This window comes from Olea europaea, unplaced genomic scaffold (assembly GCF_002742605.1).
Source record: "Olea europaea var. sylvestris unplaced genomic scaffold, O_europaea_v1 scaffold1471, whole genome shotgun sequence".
NCBI lineage: Eukaryota > Viridiplantae > Streptophyta > Magnoliopsida > Lamiales > Oleaceae > Olea > Olea europaea.
The window spans coordinates 258,540-275,404 of record NW_019232267.1 but is presented as its reverse complement, the minus strand read 5'-3'; the positions used below and the strand labels follow the sequence as shown (position 1 = coordinate 275,404).

General features: G+C 33.6%; 1 protein-coding gene across 3 annotated transcripts; it reads right to left on the bottom strand.

Moving 5' to 3' along the window:
- Positions 1-10,164: 10,164 nt before the first annotated feature.
- On the bottom strand, positions 10,165-16,652 carry LOC111376214 (protein EMBRYONIC FLOWER 1-like). Of its 3 annotated transcripts, none has more exons than XM_022999164.1 (8): positions 16,401-16,652; positions 15,144-15,331; positions 14,283-14,608; positions 14,068-14,199; positions 13,806-13,913; positions 12,615-13,711; positions 11,232-12,177; positions 10,165-10,911 (listed from the first exon to the last, which is right to left on the bottom strand). In XM_022999164.1, exons 2-8 carry the CDS (start codon positions 15,305-15,307, stop codon positions 10,463-10,465), a joined length of 3,222 nt encoding a protein of 1,073 aa, XP_022854932.1. In that variant the 5' UTR covers positions 15,308-15,331; positions 16,401-16,652; the 3' UTR covers positions 10,165-10,462. The 3 variants fall into 3 exon arrangements, with proteins under 3 accessions (XP_022854932.1, XP_022854934.1, XP_022854933.1); XM_022999166.1 differs by having other exon boundaries at positions 14,301-14,608; XM_022999165.1 differs by having other exon boundaries at positions 15,144-15,322.
- Positions 16,653-16,865: the final 213 nt, after the last annotated feature.

The window sequence follows — 16,865 nt, the reverse complement described above, 5'->3', positions numbered from 1 at the left end:
CATTTTTTTCTTGTAGGTCTATTATTTTCTTGGTTATTCCTTTGTATTTTTTAATATCAAACGTAATTTCTTGATTTATACATTCTGGCGAGTCTTTAACTTCTTCATCTTGTTTTCTATATTCTTCATTAGAAGCATATCTATCTCCCAAAAACTCTGTTCTTGAGACTCTTTCAAACCTTTTTATTATTTATTGTATATTTCGATCATTTAAAGTATTCCTATTATCTAATGTTTCGGTTCTATTTTCTCCATACTTTATTCTTTCTTTTATAGATTCTGGTAATTTTCTCCACCATTCAGAAACAATTCCTCTGAATGTATGATCTATAAATCCAAAAGTTGTATATGTTTCCCATTTATTAAATTGTATTGCTAAGTCTGTACTTTTCATCCATATTTCAATAACTTTATTTTTATCTACACAGTCTAGATCTAACCATATTCCTGTTGTGTGAATTGGTTCATTATAAGATTTCATTGGATTTATTTCTTTTATGAATTATTTTTTTATATTTCCCGTGTATCTTTTCTGTGTTTTTCTATATTGATTAATACCTTCTTTAATTGGTGTCGTTGTATGATAAGAATAATCATATTCTTCATCACTACTGAATTCTATTTTTATATTTCGACTTGTTGATGGATTAGTATTCATCTTCGTATTTTCCATTTTTTCAGTCAATTCTTCTAACTGTTTTTTATATTCATCATACTTTTCATCAGTAGATTCTAAGAATTTTTGTTCTAATTCTTTTACATCTGTAATCATATATTGATTTTCTTCATTTTTTTCCCTTTATTATTTTCTTTTTGTGTTATCCTAAAATCTTGAGGTGGATTAATTATAATCCTCTCTTTTCATTTAAGGTTTTTATCTAAAAGAGCATTTCCTACTTGTAGATTATGTTCTAAATTTTCTAGTCTTTTGTGTATATCCTCAAAACTTTCATTTGTGGTGTTTTTAGGTAAGTATGGATAACTTGATTTTGTATATTTTTCAACTTTTTTAAAAAATTCTTCAATTATATTTTCTTCATCTACTAAGTTCATCATAATTTTAGGTTCGTAACATGACTCTGAGACCATTGTGTCAGAGTGTGCAGCGGAGGAGTTAAGATTTTGAATCCAATTAAAATCTTCATAAGTATTTAAAATATTACAATAGAATTTATAAAATTCACAATCTTTTGTCAAAACCTTTTCTTTAATAATTATATTTAATTTGTTAATTCTTCTTTCCAGTTTAAGAATTTGTTTATGTATATTATTTTCTATTTTGATTGCTCTATGATCTATATAAATATTTTTATATTTTAATTTTGGATCTAAATATTCTGTAAAGAAACTCTTCAGATCTTCATTTAAATAATTTAATTCATTATCTGTTGCATTTCTTAAATTAATAAAATTTTGCATAATATTTGGAGTTAAATTTATTAAAGATTCATGATCTATATTTCTTTGGAGACCTAATTGAAGGTTTTTATACATTGTAATGACTTTGGTTGCAAATTCTCTATGAGGGGGTATTTTTGGAAAGATTATTATTCAAAATTTATTCTTCAAATAATTATCTTTTCAGGTCTAATCTCACAATTCACTCTTATATTTAGGTTATTTGAAGGTATTTTCTCAAATATGTCAGCACAAGCCTTAAAAATAGGGATGAGCCAAAAAAAAAAAATTAAAAAAAAAATCATCAAATCCAATCTCTGTAGGAGATTTTGCTCTGGACGGGTACGGGTAATAGAGGCCTCGTCCCATCCCGTTAATTTTTTTTTAAATTAAGAATTTAATACTTTAAATGAAAAACTCTACGAAATTTCATTAATTCTAATAGAAGATAACAACTAAAATTATTTTAAAAATATGATAAACAATAAAAATCTTAATTTATTAAATATATTCAAATAATTTAACTTTTAAAAATAAATAATTAATTAAAATTTTTAATAATTATATTTTTGTTTCACTTAATGAATGGGAGCAATAAAATGAATTATAAATAAATAAACGGGTACATAAATGCCCGTCCTGTCCCGACCCCACCTTAAATTGATACCCCCGTTATCATCCCTACTTAAAAACATTCTGATTGATACGTTACATACTCATTAGGAAGAAAAATGATACATTTTGTATGCGTAGCTTCCACGGCTCTTCTAAAATAATGATACAGTAAGAGATACACTTAAATATTGTTTGTGTCCATTCAAATGGATATAACCTCATCGGATCTCTTTTAAAGAAGATGGAGACTTTCCCTTGTGTAATATGAAAAACTGAAACCTTACATGATTATTTGTAGGCGATTAGTAGATGCCGCTTGAACAATACTAAGAAAGATAAATGAATTGAAAAAAAATTGTCGAAACGTCAAGCACCAAAGCCTAATTTAATTTTTCAATTAAATATGAACTAATCAATTTAATTTCTTTTATATTATTTGAAAATTGTTGCAAGGTCAAGTACCAAAGCCTACTAATGGTATATGGTTGATAATAGAAGCTGGAGAGATTTTTCGTTAAATAAATTCGACTTTCAACGACCGTCTTCTTTAAATTTCCCTCCAATGTTATTCATAACTCTGGTTTTTTTTTTTTGCTTCCAGGAAATTTCTAACTCCTGCAGATATAGAAAGGTATAGCACCTCGCATGGCCACATATCAAAATTATTGGTACTCTCAACTCTCTTCCACGAACCTTTCATTGTTTACCGTCATCATCTTTACCGGCATACACGGAGAACTTTCGCCATCTTCCAACATTAGTATTCCCAATAGCAAATAACTCCTAAGTTGAACCGTGAACTTTAATATTACTTGTTGGGAAAACTCATGTCAAACATTTCTATATTTGAATAATAACAATAACGCCACAATAAGTGACAAATGCAAAAGAAAGGAAGATAAAAAAAACATGAAAATTTACTAGGTTTAGTAAAATTTATGTAGTCCTCGAGCATCACAAAACCACTTTATTAACTTCAAAAGATTAATATTACAAACTTTAGGACAATGGTAGAATGAACCACAACTAGATCTTTGAGGCAAGACCTTATTAAACCAATTTTTACTAGAAAATGAAACAATTACTAAGGCTGCTCCTTGTTTCGTAAAGAGCTCCTCTACTTCTTTTCTTTTTTGTGTCTAATCTAAGGGGCGACGGTTTCCTTTTATAGTTACGGTACGATTCATCTTTTTTCAACTTTTGATGTGGGATTGAATAACATAAGCTAATAAGGTAAATTCCTATACTTTAGAGAGTGGTTTATTTATTTATAAAGATAAAGAGCTGTTGAGACTTAATAGATTTAATTAAATATGATTAGATTGACAAAAATAAGAATAGTAGCTAGCCTGCTCGACATAAAAATGTATTCCTTATTTTCTATTTCAATGATACTAAGAAGGAATCCCAATTTTTAATATTTTTTTCCTCATTGATTGTAGTAGTTTTGTTGTATTTATTCATTTTTTTTAATTTTTTAATGAAATTTTAGGGGACGATATGATTGATTTAGTAGTGATAAAGAGATGTGAGACTTTATACAATTAATTTAATCTAACTTTATGTTACTCATATCTCTATGCGTGGATGCATGCACATGTATATTGAATAATCAGCACTAAAACTTATACGTACTGATCATGCCGTATTATACTAAAAAATTTCAAGAATTTGCAAAAGGATTTGTATAAAATTATGAATCAACTTATTTCAGTAGATAATTAATTTATTCGTAATCTGATTTCAAATTTTACTTAAAAGTACTTACAACAGATTTTCAGGACAAGTAGAGATGATTACTTAAATCATGGTTTTTATTGAGAGATTATTACAGGCAAGTAGACGAAGCTGAATGGTTCTTCTTTACCCCAGGAACAGAAAGTACAAAAATGGGCAGCGGCCAAATAGAGCCGCTGGCAATGGCTACTGGAAGACCGTCGGAGCTGACAAATATCTATTAAACATAACGGTGAAGAAATTGGATTAGAACAGAAAGTACAAAAATGGGCTGCGGCCAAATAGAGCCGCTGGCAATGGCTACTGGAAGACCGTCGGAGCTGACAAATATCTATTAAACATAACGGTGAAGAAATTGGATTACGAAAGGCTTTGGTTTTCTGCCCGTTAAAACCTCCAAAGGGTTAAAAATTCTTCATTGGATAATGCAAGAATATCGACTGAAAAATGCCCCAGTTCGGTCTTTCCAGCGATGGTGACATGAGGGTTCAAATTTTTCTTTATGTTCCATCTGTGGGAAATAATGTCACAGCCAGCGACAGTGGAACCACCAAATAATTCATTCATGACAAGTTCTGTCATGACCCTAAATCCTTTGAAATATATGGACTAGATGAAGAGCTCCCTTAAATTCCAGTGATTAAAGGTAACGAGTTATTTTTTCTTTATGTTCCATCTGTGGGAAACTATGTCACAGCCAGTGACAGTGGAACCACCAAATAATTCATTCATGACAAGTTATGTCGTGACCCTAAATCCTTTGAAATATATGGACTAGATGAAGAGCTCCCTTAAATTCCAGCGATTAAATTAAAGGTAACGAGTTATTTGATTGGCTAACAAATGAAGACTCTGGGGACTATAACATTTCATCCCTCATCTCCTAATTAGCATCTGGAGTGGTTTAAGATTTGGATTTTATATTTTTGAGTCTCACTCTTCCTCAAATGGGACTCGAAAATAGGTTAAAAAATGATGCTCGAACGTTGGTTGTTAACGTGGTAAGACTTCACTCTTATCACTTAAGCTAAGTCTTGATCTTAAATTTAAATTTTATTCGAAAACCTCTAATATTCAAATTTAGAGACATAAACTCTTGTTAGTTTCGCTGCTTAAATTTAGAAATGACATTTTGGTGATGTTTATTACCATATTTGTAAATCTATTTTCCATTTTTGTTGCAAGTGTATGGCTAGGTGATTATGTTTCAAGTTCATCCTTATATAATTCGATAATACGACATCAAGAATTGGCATTTTGGATTTAAATTTCGATTTTGGGTCTATGTTTATTAGCTAAAGGATTTGATTTTTGTGTGTGTGTGAGACCCAATTATCACTGAAGGCCGAGAAGAACAATTAGAAAATTATAATTTGAAGATTTTGATATCAAAAATGGCATTTTAGAAGACTTAGAAATATTATAATTCTTTTTGTATTTACCTCATTCATGCCGAGTTCCTTTAAAACCCTTTAAAGAGTACTTTAGACTTGAATTTTACACATGTTCTATAGTATATTAATTTATTTAGCTTGACACATACGTCTCCTAAATTTAATTGTACAAATATGCATCTAATTAATATACTAATTTTTCCTATTTGTTCCTCATTAAAATGGTTCCATTTTTCCTGTGTGATGCAACGAAGAGAAAAGATAAAGAGGGAAAAAAAACTGTCACTTTTTCAATATTTTTTGAAAATATTAAGTACCATAAAGCCATACACTGGTTTTGAAAGAATAAATGTCCCTGACAAGTTTTTAAAACCTAGTATTAAAACAAAATTTGAAATCCAAACATGCATGCCCATGTCACTGTCTAAATCATATTTATTGTAAATTTGAGATCAATTAATCAACCTTTTCTATTAGTTCAAAATAATATTAATTTCAACCACACATTCACCATTACTATTTATTTCTTAACCACACATTTCATGAGTCCAATACTATCTCTCTTAGAAAGTTTTCTAATAATTTTACCGAACTCTTCATGAAATCTCCCAAAAAAATATTAATCACGAGTTAAACAAAGAATACAATCATATTTCAAGTTCGATTTGGCACAGACGATATAGCAGTTAGACTCATTATAAGACTTTCCACCATAACATATGTGATCATCCTCGATCGGGACTATAGAGTACAAAAAAACAAGATTTTACCCCCTTCTTTAATGTAACATTCAATACCATATACCTTCGGTTCTCCCTACTCGACAAAACTGTCTTTTTCTTTACTAGTGTTGCTCAATGCATGCCGCTTCATAGTGTCACCGATATCTTTCGAATTAAGAATATTAGACAAGACTGTACCATACACTCGACTTTCCTTTTCTTTTTACCTTTTAAATGTATTGCAGTGCTTCATAATTTTCCTCACCGAACAAGCCATTAACAAGAATTTGTGCCACAACAAGAACTTTCAGCCAGTATCCTTTGGGACACTTTTGAAGAGCCTATGGCCCGATAGGACTGTATCCTTCGATTTCCGTGCATTGACAGCGCGTTATTGTATATGGATATTATCATAAATATTGAGCTAAATATTTGTGGTGATTCTCTAATTATAGCCCCCCCGACGACTCCACCATATCTCGTTCAGTATATAGATGGTGCAGAAAAAAAAGTTTCCTTTGGTTAATGAATCTGTTTTTGTTCTTAGCATTTTATCAGTTGAAATCAAGCCTGAAATATGTGGAAACTTTCTTCGATTCCAGATTTTTGGTGCTTCATGGTAGATAATATTTTGTTTGTAGAGGTAAATCATATATATATGCATGTTATACACGGAAATGATTTCCTAATCACCGATACTTAGGTTATGTTAAGCACTGGTGACATAACACACCATTTAATTCGTAAATAAGTTAATGGTATATCTCATGAATTTAATGATTCGCCAATTAAATATTATGACATGTCATCGATACTTAACATAAACTAATCACCGGTGCTTAGTAAAATGTTATTGTGTGTATATATATACACACACACAACACATAAAGGTTGTGAGTACTTCTTTTGCACGGTTAAACTTTTAAGATGGACCTCAAGATTTAATATTGCTGACTCAACAAATTCCATGTGTGGATGAACATATTTTTTTAGATAGCGATTAAGATTTTTAATTTCTTCCAATTTTCGTTGCGCAGGAACCAGCATGGACAAACACTTTTAAGAAATTTGAAATTCATGCAATTGTGAATGGTATATACTACTAGTAGATATTAAAATTTGTAGTTCATCTTAAAAGATTAACTTTCTATTTCGAATTCATCTCAAGGATTAACTTTCTAAGAAAAGTACGTTCAAGCGTCTATGTGCTATATATTTATTTTATATTTATTCAATGCCGAATTCTACTCTTAATATTAAATATGTTATCCCTCTTTATAATCAAAGATTGAGCATTGTAGATATAGAAATTGTTTAGCCGATATTCAATCTTATAGGGCCGTTGAGAAGCTCGAAAGACGGTAATGTTTTGAGTCGCTTGCATCGTCCCAATTTGCATTGAATAAAAATCATATTTTAATAGATTTTGATAAGATTTAATGAAACGTATAATTGAAAAGTTGATAAAAGTTGTGGCTCTCACTGCTGGCGGGCGCACAGTGACCCACCAACTTTTTTAAAATTCGCGACTGTCGATTTTGATTGATTCACATCAGAACGAATTGGTGCATTATTGGTTGATGTTAGGACATGATATTGATCTCCTAAATGAGGGCTATCGGTTGTTGGTGGTGCGCGACAGTGGGAGTTGTCGGAGGTGAATATTCCAACAGAAAAGGGATCTGCAATTTTTTATTTTTGGGCTGGATTTTCTATTACTTTCGGTTGATTTGTGGCTGTTGGTTGGTTGGAGATTATAGAGTGGAATGAGGCGAGGCTGATGGTAGTTGTTCCGATGGTTTCGTCGCCGGAAAGTCTTGATTTGGCAGCCGGAATGGGGTGTAGTAGCAGAGAGTGGAGAGAGAACGATGATTTCTTTTGTTTGAACAGTGATTTTTGAAAATGCCGTGTTTTCATTGTTTTCCATATTTTGGCACTTTTGAATAGAAAACACCAAAAACGAAAAAATGGCATTTTGGGTTTTCTTTGTTAAATTTTCTTCCGTTTTCAAAAATGCATTTTCGAAAATAGCCTACCAAACGAGTTTTCTGTTTTTTAGAAAATGGAAAATGGCCCGAAAACGACAAAAGGAATGCACCCTTAGGTTCTGAAAGCTTCTAATATCAAAAACCGTATTGAACTGAATTCTTACTTTTTTATTGTTTTATTGAGTGTTTTGGGATCGATGTGAAGCTTAGTATTTATATACAACATAATTTGTGTGAGTTTCGTTAACTATCCGATTTAGTTTGACCTTACGTGCATAATTATTTTATTAAAAGCAATAAGTCACTTTTTAATATTTTCCAAATGGTTAACCAAACGGTCCAATTATCCTAAGTTGAATTGTCGCAATTTATAATAAGAAAACGGTAAATAACACCAATATGATGATGGAGAAACCCCAATTGGGTAAAAATTTTGGGATCATGCTAGTTACCTTCACTATAGACAATGAGCATTTTAGTTAGATACTGTCTAACCAACTCCACTAGACTTTTCTATCTACCTTCTGTAGTCTCGAAGATCTGTTAACTCCACTAGCTTCCCGATCTTCTCCAATTTTCTCTTCTGAATGGAGTTCTAAGAATAGCCGATTCTTGTGCTTTTTCTGTGCTTGCAATCCACCACTCCCAATGCCATACCTTCCTTATGGTGTTAAGGAAGTTAGGTGTTTTGGATTCAAAGATTGGATATTTTCCCAAATATGTGATTGCAGGATCTCAAGAATCAAAGGGTTAAATCAATGTTTGAATATGGTGTTGATCTCCAAAGAAATTGATATGAATATGATATGTATATGAGGCATAACGAACCACTTTAGAAAATTGTGCAAGGTTTAGATATATATAGTTAGGGATGATTAGATATTACAAGCAATGTAAAACTCTCCAAAATCACGAATTAAGGTTGGTCGAATAACATCGTCGCTTGAGCGACCCTCCAGCAAGAAGCGAGCGACATACTTTCGCTCGAGCGAAGAGGCAACGACAAGCGAGCAACGACCATTCTATTTTTGTCGCTCAAGCAGCGTCCTGGTGAGCAACTAGTGAAAATGCGGCGTCTCTTCTTTCTTTATTTCGGACTCGAACCTTAACTTATCTAACTCATCTATACAAAATTACACATAACTCGTTGACTTTTACACATGTTCAATTTAGTCCTTTTTGTTTACAGAATCGCCAATTACATAAAACCTAACAATTTGGAAAGTAATTTTGTGGGATTCTTGAATGTGAGAAAACTGTAATTATTTACAAATTGTATTGATTGTAGTATATGAAGAGATAAATATCTTCCACGTCTTGAGGAGTTTATAAATTTTTTTTCATGAGTTTTTCGAATATATGATAAAGTTTTATTGAGTTTTATCAAATTTTTTAATGATATTTGTCGAGCAGTGGATCCTCGAACTTTTGCATTTTGCTCCAGGAATCCCACTTGTCGTAGTCAGCACCAAACTATGTTTCTACAAGAGGCCCGAGTTAGTCTTGAGTTTTTCGTTGAAATTGTCATAGTTTTGCTTTTTTGTCATCTCTACTTATCATGTGGGGAAAATAAGTATGCTAAAAATCGACTCATATTTATCTTATGAATTTAGCATTTTGCAAATTTGATTGTGTCCCACTAATTCAAAATGTCTGCGTCCGCCCTCTCACAAGATGTATAGTTGAAAATAAATTTGGAAGAAAAATGAATTTTCAAAATTTGGGACCAAGCAGGACTTTTTTTATAGTAATTCTTACTTAGGTATTGAAATAAGTAATTTACTTAATTCTAATTTTGATTATTAAATGAATTACTTATCTAAAACTTTACTTTCAAGTTTAGGCAAACATGACTTAGAGGTCCCTCTTCCTCGTAGTGTAAAATAAGAATTCAAGCAGACACTATATCTACAAGATGAAAAAATAGCTACACACAGTATATCAATGCTCTTAGTCAGTTTTCCATTGAGCTAGCTCCTTGAAATTAAAACGTCAACACACTTGTTTACTCGACAATACATTCTAACTTCTAGTGACCAGAAGTCCGAAGAAGGTAACAAACGGATTTGTCTGAAAGGGTAAAAATGACATTTTCCTGGATCAAACATGCGGCCCATTAAGTATTCCAGAAAAAGAGGCAAGCATTGACAGCTAAATACAAATTTAAATTACGAGATATGTCAACCCCAAAATTACGAGATATGTAACCTCTACTAAAGAACTACCAGGTCATAAAGCATCACATCTCCGCCAACACAATTTTGCTGCTAAGGAAAAGTACAACACAACTATTAATATATATTCCAAATGTATCAGTTTGAAATTATACCAAGTCATTCATTGCAATAAAGATCTTATACAGAACCATGATCCAGAGTCAATAACTCATTTCTAAATCATCAACATATTTGTATGCATAATTTAATTGACTTTCCCTGTCTTAACATGCATATAGTTGTATAATTTTTCTTATTTGCTAAAATCTGAAAATTATACAGCTGAAAACCAAACAAACAAAATCTCACATGAAATTCCATCCAAATTTTAGATTAGAAGTTACAAAAGGAACACGCAGAAACTCTTCAGCTGATGAGTACCTCAGAATGAGCTATTTTCTTGCATACTTCTTTGCTGATGCATCCTTTGTAACCCTTTGTCTCTTTTGCTCATTCACCTTAATAGAGCGCGGTATTTCTTTGTAACCACTCCTCTTTCGGAACTTCAAATCTTTTGCACCTATGGTATACTTGTTTTGAGGATCAGGAATGCTAAATTCAGCAGGGTTTCGGTTGAGAGCGCAAACAAATATTTCCGTATTGTTTCTCACTGGCCGAGCTGAAAGTTTAGTGGGGACCTCCAAGTGCATGGTTCCTGATGGACTTTCATGTCTACAAGATTTCTGAGAAATACCCATAGGACTTGAGGTACCAAGGATGCCTTTTCGCTTATCCGTACCAAAACAAGAATCTCTAATAACACATGAAGCACCTCTCGAGAACTCAGATTTCTGTGGTCTTCCTGAGATTTCTTGCTCCAAAAATTTAGAGGACATTTGATCTACAAAACCCGTTAGCCTTTTCAGAAATATTTCAATGAATTTGAGCAGAAAATTAGTTAAAGATAAATGCCATTAGTGTTATCTTATATCCAACATTAAACATCTGTTTCGTACTCTAATTAGTTTAGTGAGCTCATTAGTTATGTCCATAGATATATGGAATAGATGGGTACAAACTAATGTATAAATACACTGATTCTGATTAATAATAATTTTTTTTCCAATTCTTACTTCAAATAATCATCTATGTCTACTTTTCCAACAAAGTAAATCTACAGTAGGCAAAAAAAATGACATTTTTAAAAAGTTAGGCTCTTACAGTTTAAAGAAGATGCAGGCTTCTTGGAGCTTTCACCGGCACTATGAACACCAGACCGCAGCCAAATTAGATCCTTAGGATGATGTTGTTGAGTAAAGAGTGATCTATTGAGTAAATTCTCTTCCCCATTGAACCTGGAGTGGTGATTGCAGGGAGAAAAGGGTTTATTGATGAACTCTTTTGCACCGACATTGTAAGAATTGGATATCATTCCCCGATCCATCAAAGACAGCAATTGCATTGCTGGAATTGTGTCATTTGAGTAAGGATCTAACGATCCAACGGATTTCCGACATGGCTCAATTATCCCCTGTTCAAGTAACAACGTATCACGTAAGGCTAGATTTTCCATATCGCCACCCTTTATGTCACTAACAGTCTTTCCTTTATGGTGCTGGTCTGAGAATGTAGGCGTGTTTTCCCTCCTAGGAGGCCACATTGTCTTTGCTCCTTCGCTGAGTCTTGATCCCATTATGTTGAAGCCTGAAGCTGAAAGCTGCATTTTATTTGGTCGATTCTGTGGAAATGAGCTGAAGAATGTTGATTGGTTTTCCTCTGGTTTTCCCATGTTGAACTGATTCGTGTTCGAGAGAGGAAAGCTTATAGGACTGTTTTGGATAGTTCCAACATTATCACTTGCCAAAACTATGCCATTGCTTCTTGTGCTCCCAAGTGAAAAGTTGGTCGTGCCAGGACATTCAATGCTGTGAACAGCAGGAAACCCTATAATGGGTTTATTGATCTCCTCGGGTAGGGTGTACTTTGAACTACCAACAGCCTTTTCATGTTGAATTTTAGCCATCAGCTCAACTATGTCCATCGGGATGTCATCCGATGCTCTAAGTTCAATACTCTTATCAGTTTCTTTGTCAATTTGTGGATTAGAAACTCCTGGACGCCCTTGCCCCTCTCCAGCATTCTCTTTGCTGCGGGAGGAAGAGGTATCCTGGAAAAAAAGTTTGAATACTTAGGATTCTAGCTTGCACTATTTCAAGTAAAACAAATAAGTTTTGATTTCCTGACATAGGAGGGAAATTTGTAATAAAAAGAGTTCTAATCATATAAATCAAGTATGAAACTGGTATAGTGATCGGAAGAGTATGTGATATCAAGGAATTTTCTTTCAAGTGGAATCCTCATAATGCAGCCAATATATTGTAATTCCTAACTGATGAATTATTGAAAAGTCGTCGATGAAATGGTCTTTGAAGTTTACACTTGTTACATACATCAGTTTAACTAAAACAATCAGCAATATCAGGATTTAGTTCCCATCACCCCCCACCCCTGAGTCCCTGACCTTTCCAGACAAAATTAAAAGTTAAAACATAAACCAGCAACTAAGTATTTGGACAATAGTACGTTAAAGAGAAAATTGCTTACCAAATTCTTGTGCAGAGGTAAACCACCATTATCAAGTAGATTTGATTGTTGCTTCTCCCCCAACATAGCAGTTTTATGAGTAATTATCTCATTCAGATCCCACAGAAATTCTTTCCTCTGAGGACAGTTATTGTGAATGCCCTTTTGTTGCACGATTGATGACCTAGCATTATCATTTCTTTCCGAACTCATTAAGCTGTTGAGAGAAAGATCCAATGCCACTCTCTCTTTAACTAAACATTCTCCTAGTTTGCTGCTTTTGGGAGCCATTTGACCAGCTTCAACTTCAAACCTCTTATTTTTCGAAAAGTTGGAGTTCAACACAGTTTGTTGTGTAGACTGGAAACTACTAAAAAATGGTTCCATTTGTCCTGATGAGGAAGGAACATTGTATTTCGGCAAATCAGTAGAGACCACAGAAATTATCTTCGGCACCTCTAGCTCAGGAACTGGGAAAGACAACCCCTCATCTGTAGGGATCTGACTTTTCTTTTTACTGAGAAAAAGATCTTTGCTTTTGCCCAGCTTGATCTTTCTACTCTTCGTGCCAGTCTCCAAATCTACTTGTGTAGATGCACCTCCTTCTGATTGAGAGTCAGAAATTTCAACAGAGTTATCTTCTGAATTTACTTTAGAGTCCCTGAACTTTTTAGCTGAACTAGTTGGACAGCTAATTTCTGGGGGTCTTTTGTTTTCTTCTTGAGTAATCTTTCTTTTCCTCGGAGTGCTCCTGTTACCTTTTCCAACATGTTCAAGGAAATCTTCCTGATCCTGAGGAGATGAAACTGCTCCTAACTCAGCAGACACAGTATGCATTCCACTGGATGAAGCACTCAGTTTTGGGTGATTATTTACAGAAATTCTTTCTCCATCCAATATTTCTGCAAGATAACGCAACTTAGGCTTTCTCTTAAGTGGCAATTCACTTAATTTATTGTCACTTCCAGATGATGTGTTGTCATGCTTATCCACTTCAACTGAAAGGAGTTTAATTGCATGTGCTGTATCAGAATTTGCAGCCTTATCACTGATATCACCATTATCATTCCTTAAATTGTTTGGCTCAAGGACATCAACATCTCTAGATTTTATAGCATCTGTAAAAAATTATCAAAATATTACTCTTTTCCATAATTGAACAACAATGAAAAATAAGCATTTTTAAAGAATTCAGTGATGCTGTCAAATTACAGGCTGTACTGGTATGTGTCTCTTGAGCCTGGCCAGGATTAGACTCTATAGTATCAAAACTCAGATTGCAGCCTTCTCCATCCACGATATTTGCTCCACTTTTCCCGCCTGCACAGACATAAAGGATATAACAGCCAGGAACATGGGAAAATATTCGAGTTAAACCCACTACCATGTTCAGAAGAAAGACACCAATATCCTGAGTTCATAACTCCACACTGAAAGTTTTCTAACAATGTTTCCAGATTAATCACAAACTCACATGTTATAGCTATCTGTCTGGTTGTCGAGCATGGATTAGAGTTTGTGAAATCATTTACATGACTGCAGTTTCTGCTATTTCCAAAGCCATCTGATCCATGCTTGTCACCTGCTAAAGTAGTCGGGATACGTACTGCAATAAAGAGACATCAAATAGGTAAGCCAAACTTATGCTTGATTAATACATTAGTAATGAGATCGTGCGTAAGTATGTACAAGCAACAGCTTGATCACCAATTTCAGAATTTCTTGCTTTCTTGCATCTGGACGGCAACAATATATCTTTTTCTCCATCCCTGGTAGGAGAAGTTGTACAAATATTAATTGTATCTTCATTTAATGGTATGGGAGATTGTTCCATCATTATTTCTTCTGAACTATTTTCTGTCACAATATCTGAGACACAGTTGAAGCACTCCCACCATCTAAATCTGGGGACGTATATTGGAGGGAGGTTCTCCTCCAAATCACCATCATTAGCTTGTGAAGCAAAAGGTAAACAAAGCTTTCGATCCTTTTTCCTCATGCCAGCGACATATCCACTGCATTCACAGTGGAAAATTCAGAAAGATTTACATTGCAAGTTTCTAAGTAACTTTCATGTGTACACAACCTGATTAATGAACCTTGATGTAATCATGTCTTCATACAATATGAGTAAGGTAGTTAAGAGATCATGCAACACTCCCTGTGCCTATATCAATTTTATCTAATAAGAATAACAATTAATTTCAGTCCTTCTGAAACTTAAAGAACTCCTACACTGTACCTTACATATAAAATAATGTCCTCAAACATTCAACAAAGGAACCCATGTGAAATGAAATGTGTTATTATCGGGTCCTAAGGAGAAAGAACATTGGGAACTCTGCATCAACTTGAGTCTGCTTGTATGTTCAGTATCTTCAATGTAAATTATCATGAACTATTCTCAATAGGGAATCGTACATGTAAGCGTACATAAGTGCACACATTGACACACATACAAAACCATAAAATGAGTAGAGGAATGCCCTTGAGGACGACAGTATTGAACAAGTGAAACAAGCTTGGCGAAGTCTTATAGCAAAGGCTTACCGTATGGAGAAGTGTTCGTGCTTTTGTGTATCCTCTTCTGCAACCTTTCCGAGATCTATAGCTATTGAGTTTATCCGAATGAGCATTCCTAAGGGCCTTGGCGCAGATGGAGTAGAATCGCTTTTTTGATGATTTACTTCCATCTCCACAATACTAGTCTCCATTTCAAAAGCAAAAGCCTGAAACCACTGGATGAAGTGATATGCACGCTTCACATAACTAGGTAAATGAACCCACACCAATGTACAATATACATACACCTCAAAGTTCAAAGCATGATGAAAGTTCACATTAAGTGCAAGTTTGTTAAACAGTATTAGACAAGACTCATGTACAGTGAACAAACTTTTAGGTTCTTTTCTTTAATAGTATAGTGGTCCAATCTTGTCCAACCCTTGCTATGAAAACATAGTATAAAAGGTAACAAATGTATGTTAACATCCAATCAAATTAAAGAATGTGAATTAATGCACAATTGATTGCAAGATAAGTCAATTTGTTACAATATTGTATGAGAAAAATTTGAGAGATAGGCAGGCAATTAAAAATAAATTAGTAGTGGTGGCAGCTCGAAGATAGACAATTAAGAAATTAGAGTAACGTGTGGCAGCTCGAAGAGTTAACAAATGTTAGAAACCCTAATCCACAGTGTCAACATAGATGAGGCTGTACCCAATTCAAAATTCTTCGAATTCTGCACATGATACAATCACACACAGATAAACGAATAAAATGGACAGCAAAATGATTCACGAAATTCAATTTTAGGGTTTTCTCGAGATGAGAAATAGTAATCTTATTTTTCATAAGTAATATTAAAAAGATTCATCAACGCGTTGAAAATTAATTCAAAACCCATAATAAAAATTCGATTATAATTGCAAGACCAAAAAGCCACATGATTTAATCTTAAGAATAAATTTCACTAACGTAATTAGGGTTTAGATATTAACGGTTTTGATTATTCCGATGGACGCGGCCTAATTCAGATGCATCATAAACAGAAAAGAACAAATAATGAGTACCATAAAATGATAAGAACAATCACATGAAATCAAACCCAAAAAGGACAAAAATGAAAAGAAATGGACCAACGAAATAAATAGAAATAAAATCACTTTAACAGAAACAGATATTTAAGGGAAAAAAATAAGTTCAAATTCAGCTGAAACCCAGTAAAAATCAAGACGGGAAAACCAATAATTTCATAACAACATATACATACAGTTAACAGTGAAAAGATAAGAAAAAACGGACCTTTTTTTGGAATCGAAAACCAGATCAATACCTCACTGACCGACCCAGAAAAAAATCTCCACGGCTCACAGAAATTTGCGTCTCATTTAATTAAGAAGAAACTTGAGAATTCATACATACGATTTTCTTGAAGAGATCCGAAGGTTGCTGTGAGGAATTCGAGTGCGAAATCTTAGATAACCCTAGGATTTTTTAGGTTTGAAATTTTTGAGAGAGAGAGAGAGTGAGGGAAATGGTTTTAGAAAGAGAGTGTGTGCGCACTGTTAAGACATACATTTTTTTACGAACAAACATATACAAGTGTGCATTGTAGAGAGAGGAGAGAGAAATCCAATCAGATTCGGCCAGCAAGGCAACAAGGTGGTGGGATGACTTATCACCATCCATTATGCGTTTTTCGAAACCCTAGTCAAACCTCAGTATAATGAGTGACATACACTCTCCTTTCTTCCAAGGGAAAGGAAT

Coding starts and splice junctions, on each gene's coding strand:
- LOC111376214 (XM_022999164.1), bottom strand. CDS start 15,307: ATGGAGACTAGTATTGTGGAGATGGAAGTAAATCATCAAAAAAGCGAT. Junction 13,914..14,067: donor CAGACAGATAGCTATAACAT/GTGAGTTTGTGA, acceptor ATGTCTGTGCAG/GCGGGAAAAGTGGAGCAAAT. Junction 12,178..12,614: donor TACCTCTGCACAAGAATTTG/GTAAGCAATTTT, acceptor CTTTTTTTCCAG/GATACCTCTTCCTCCCGCAG.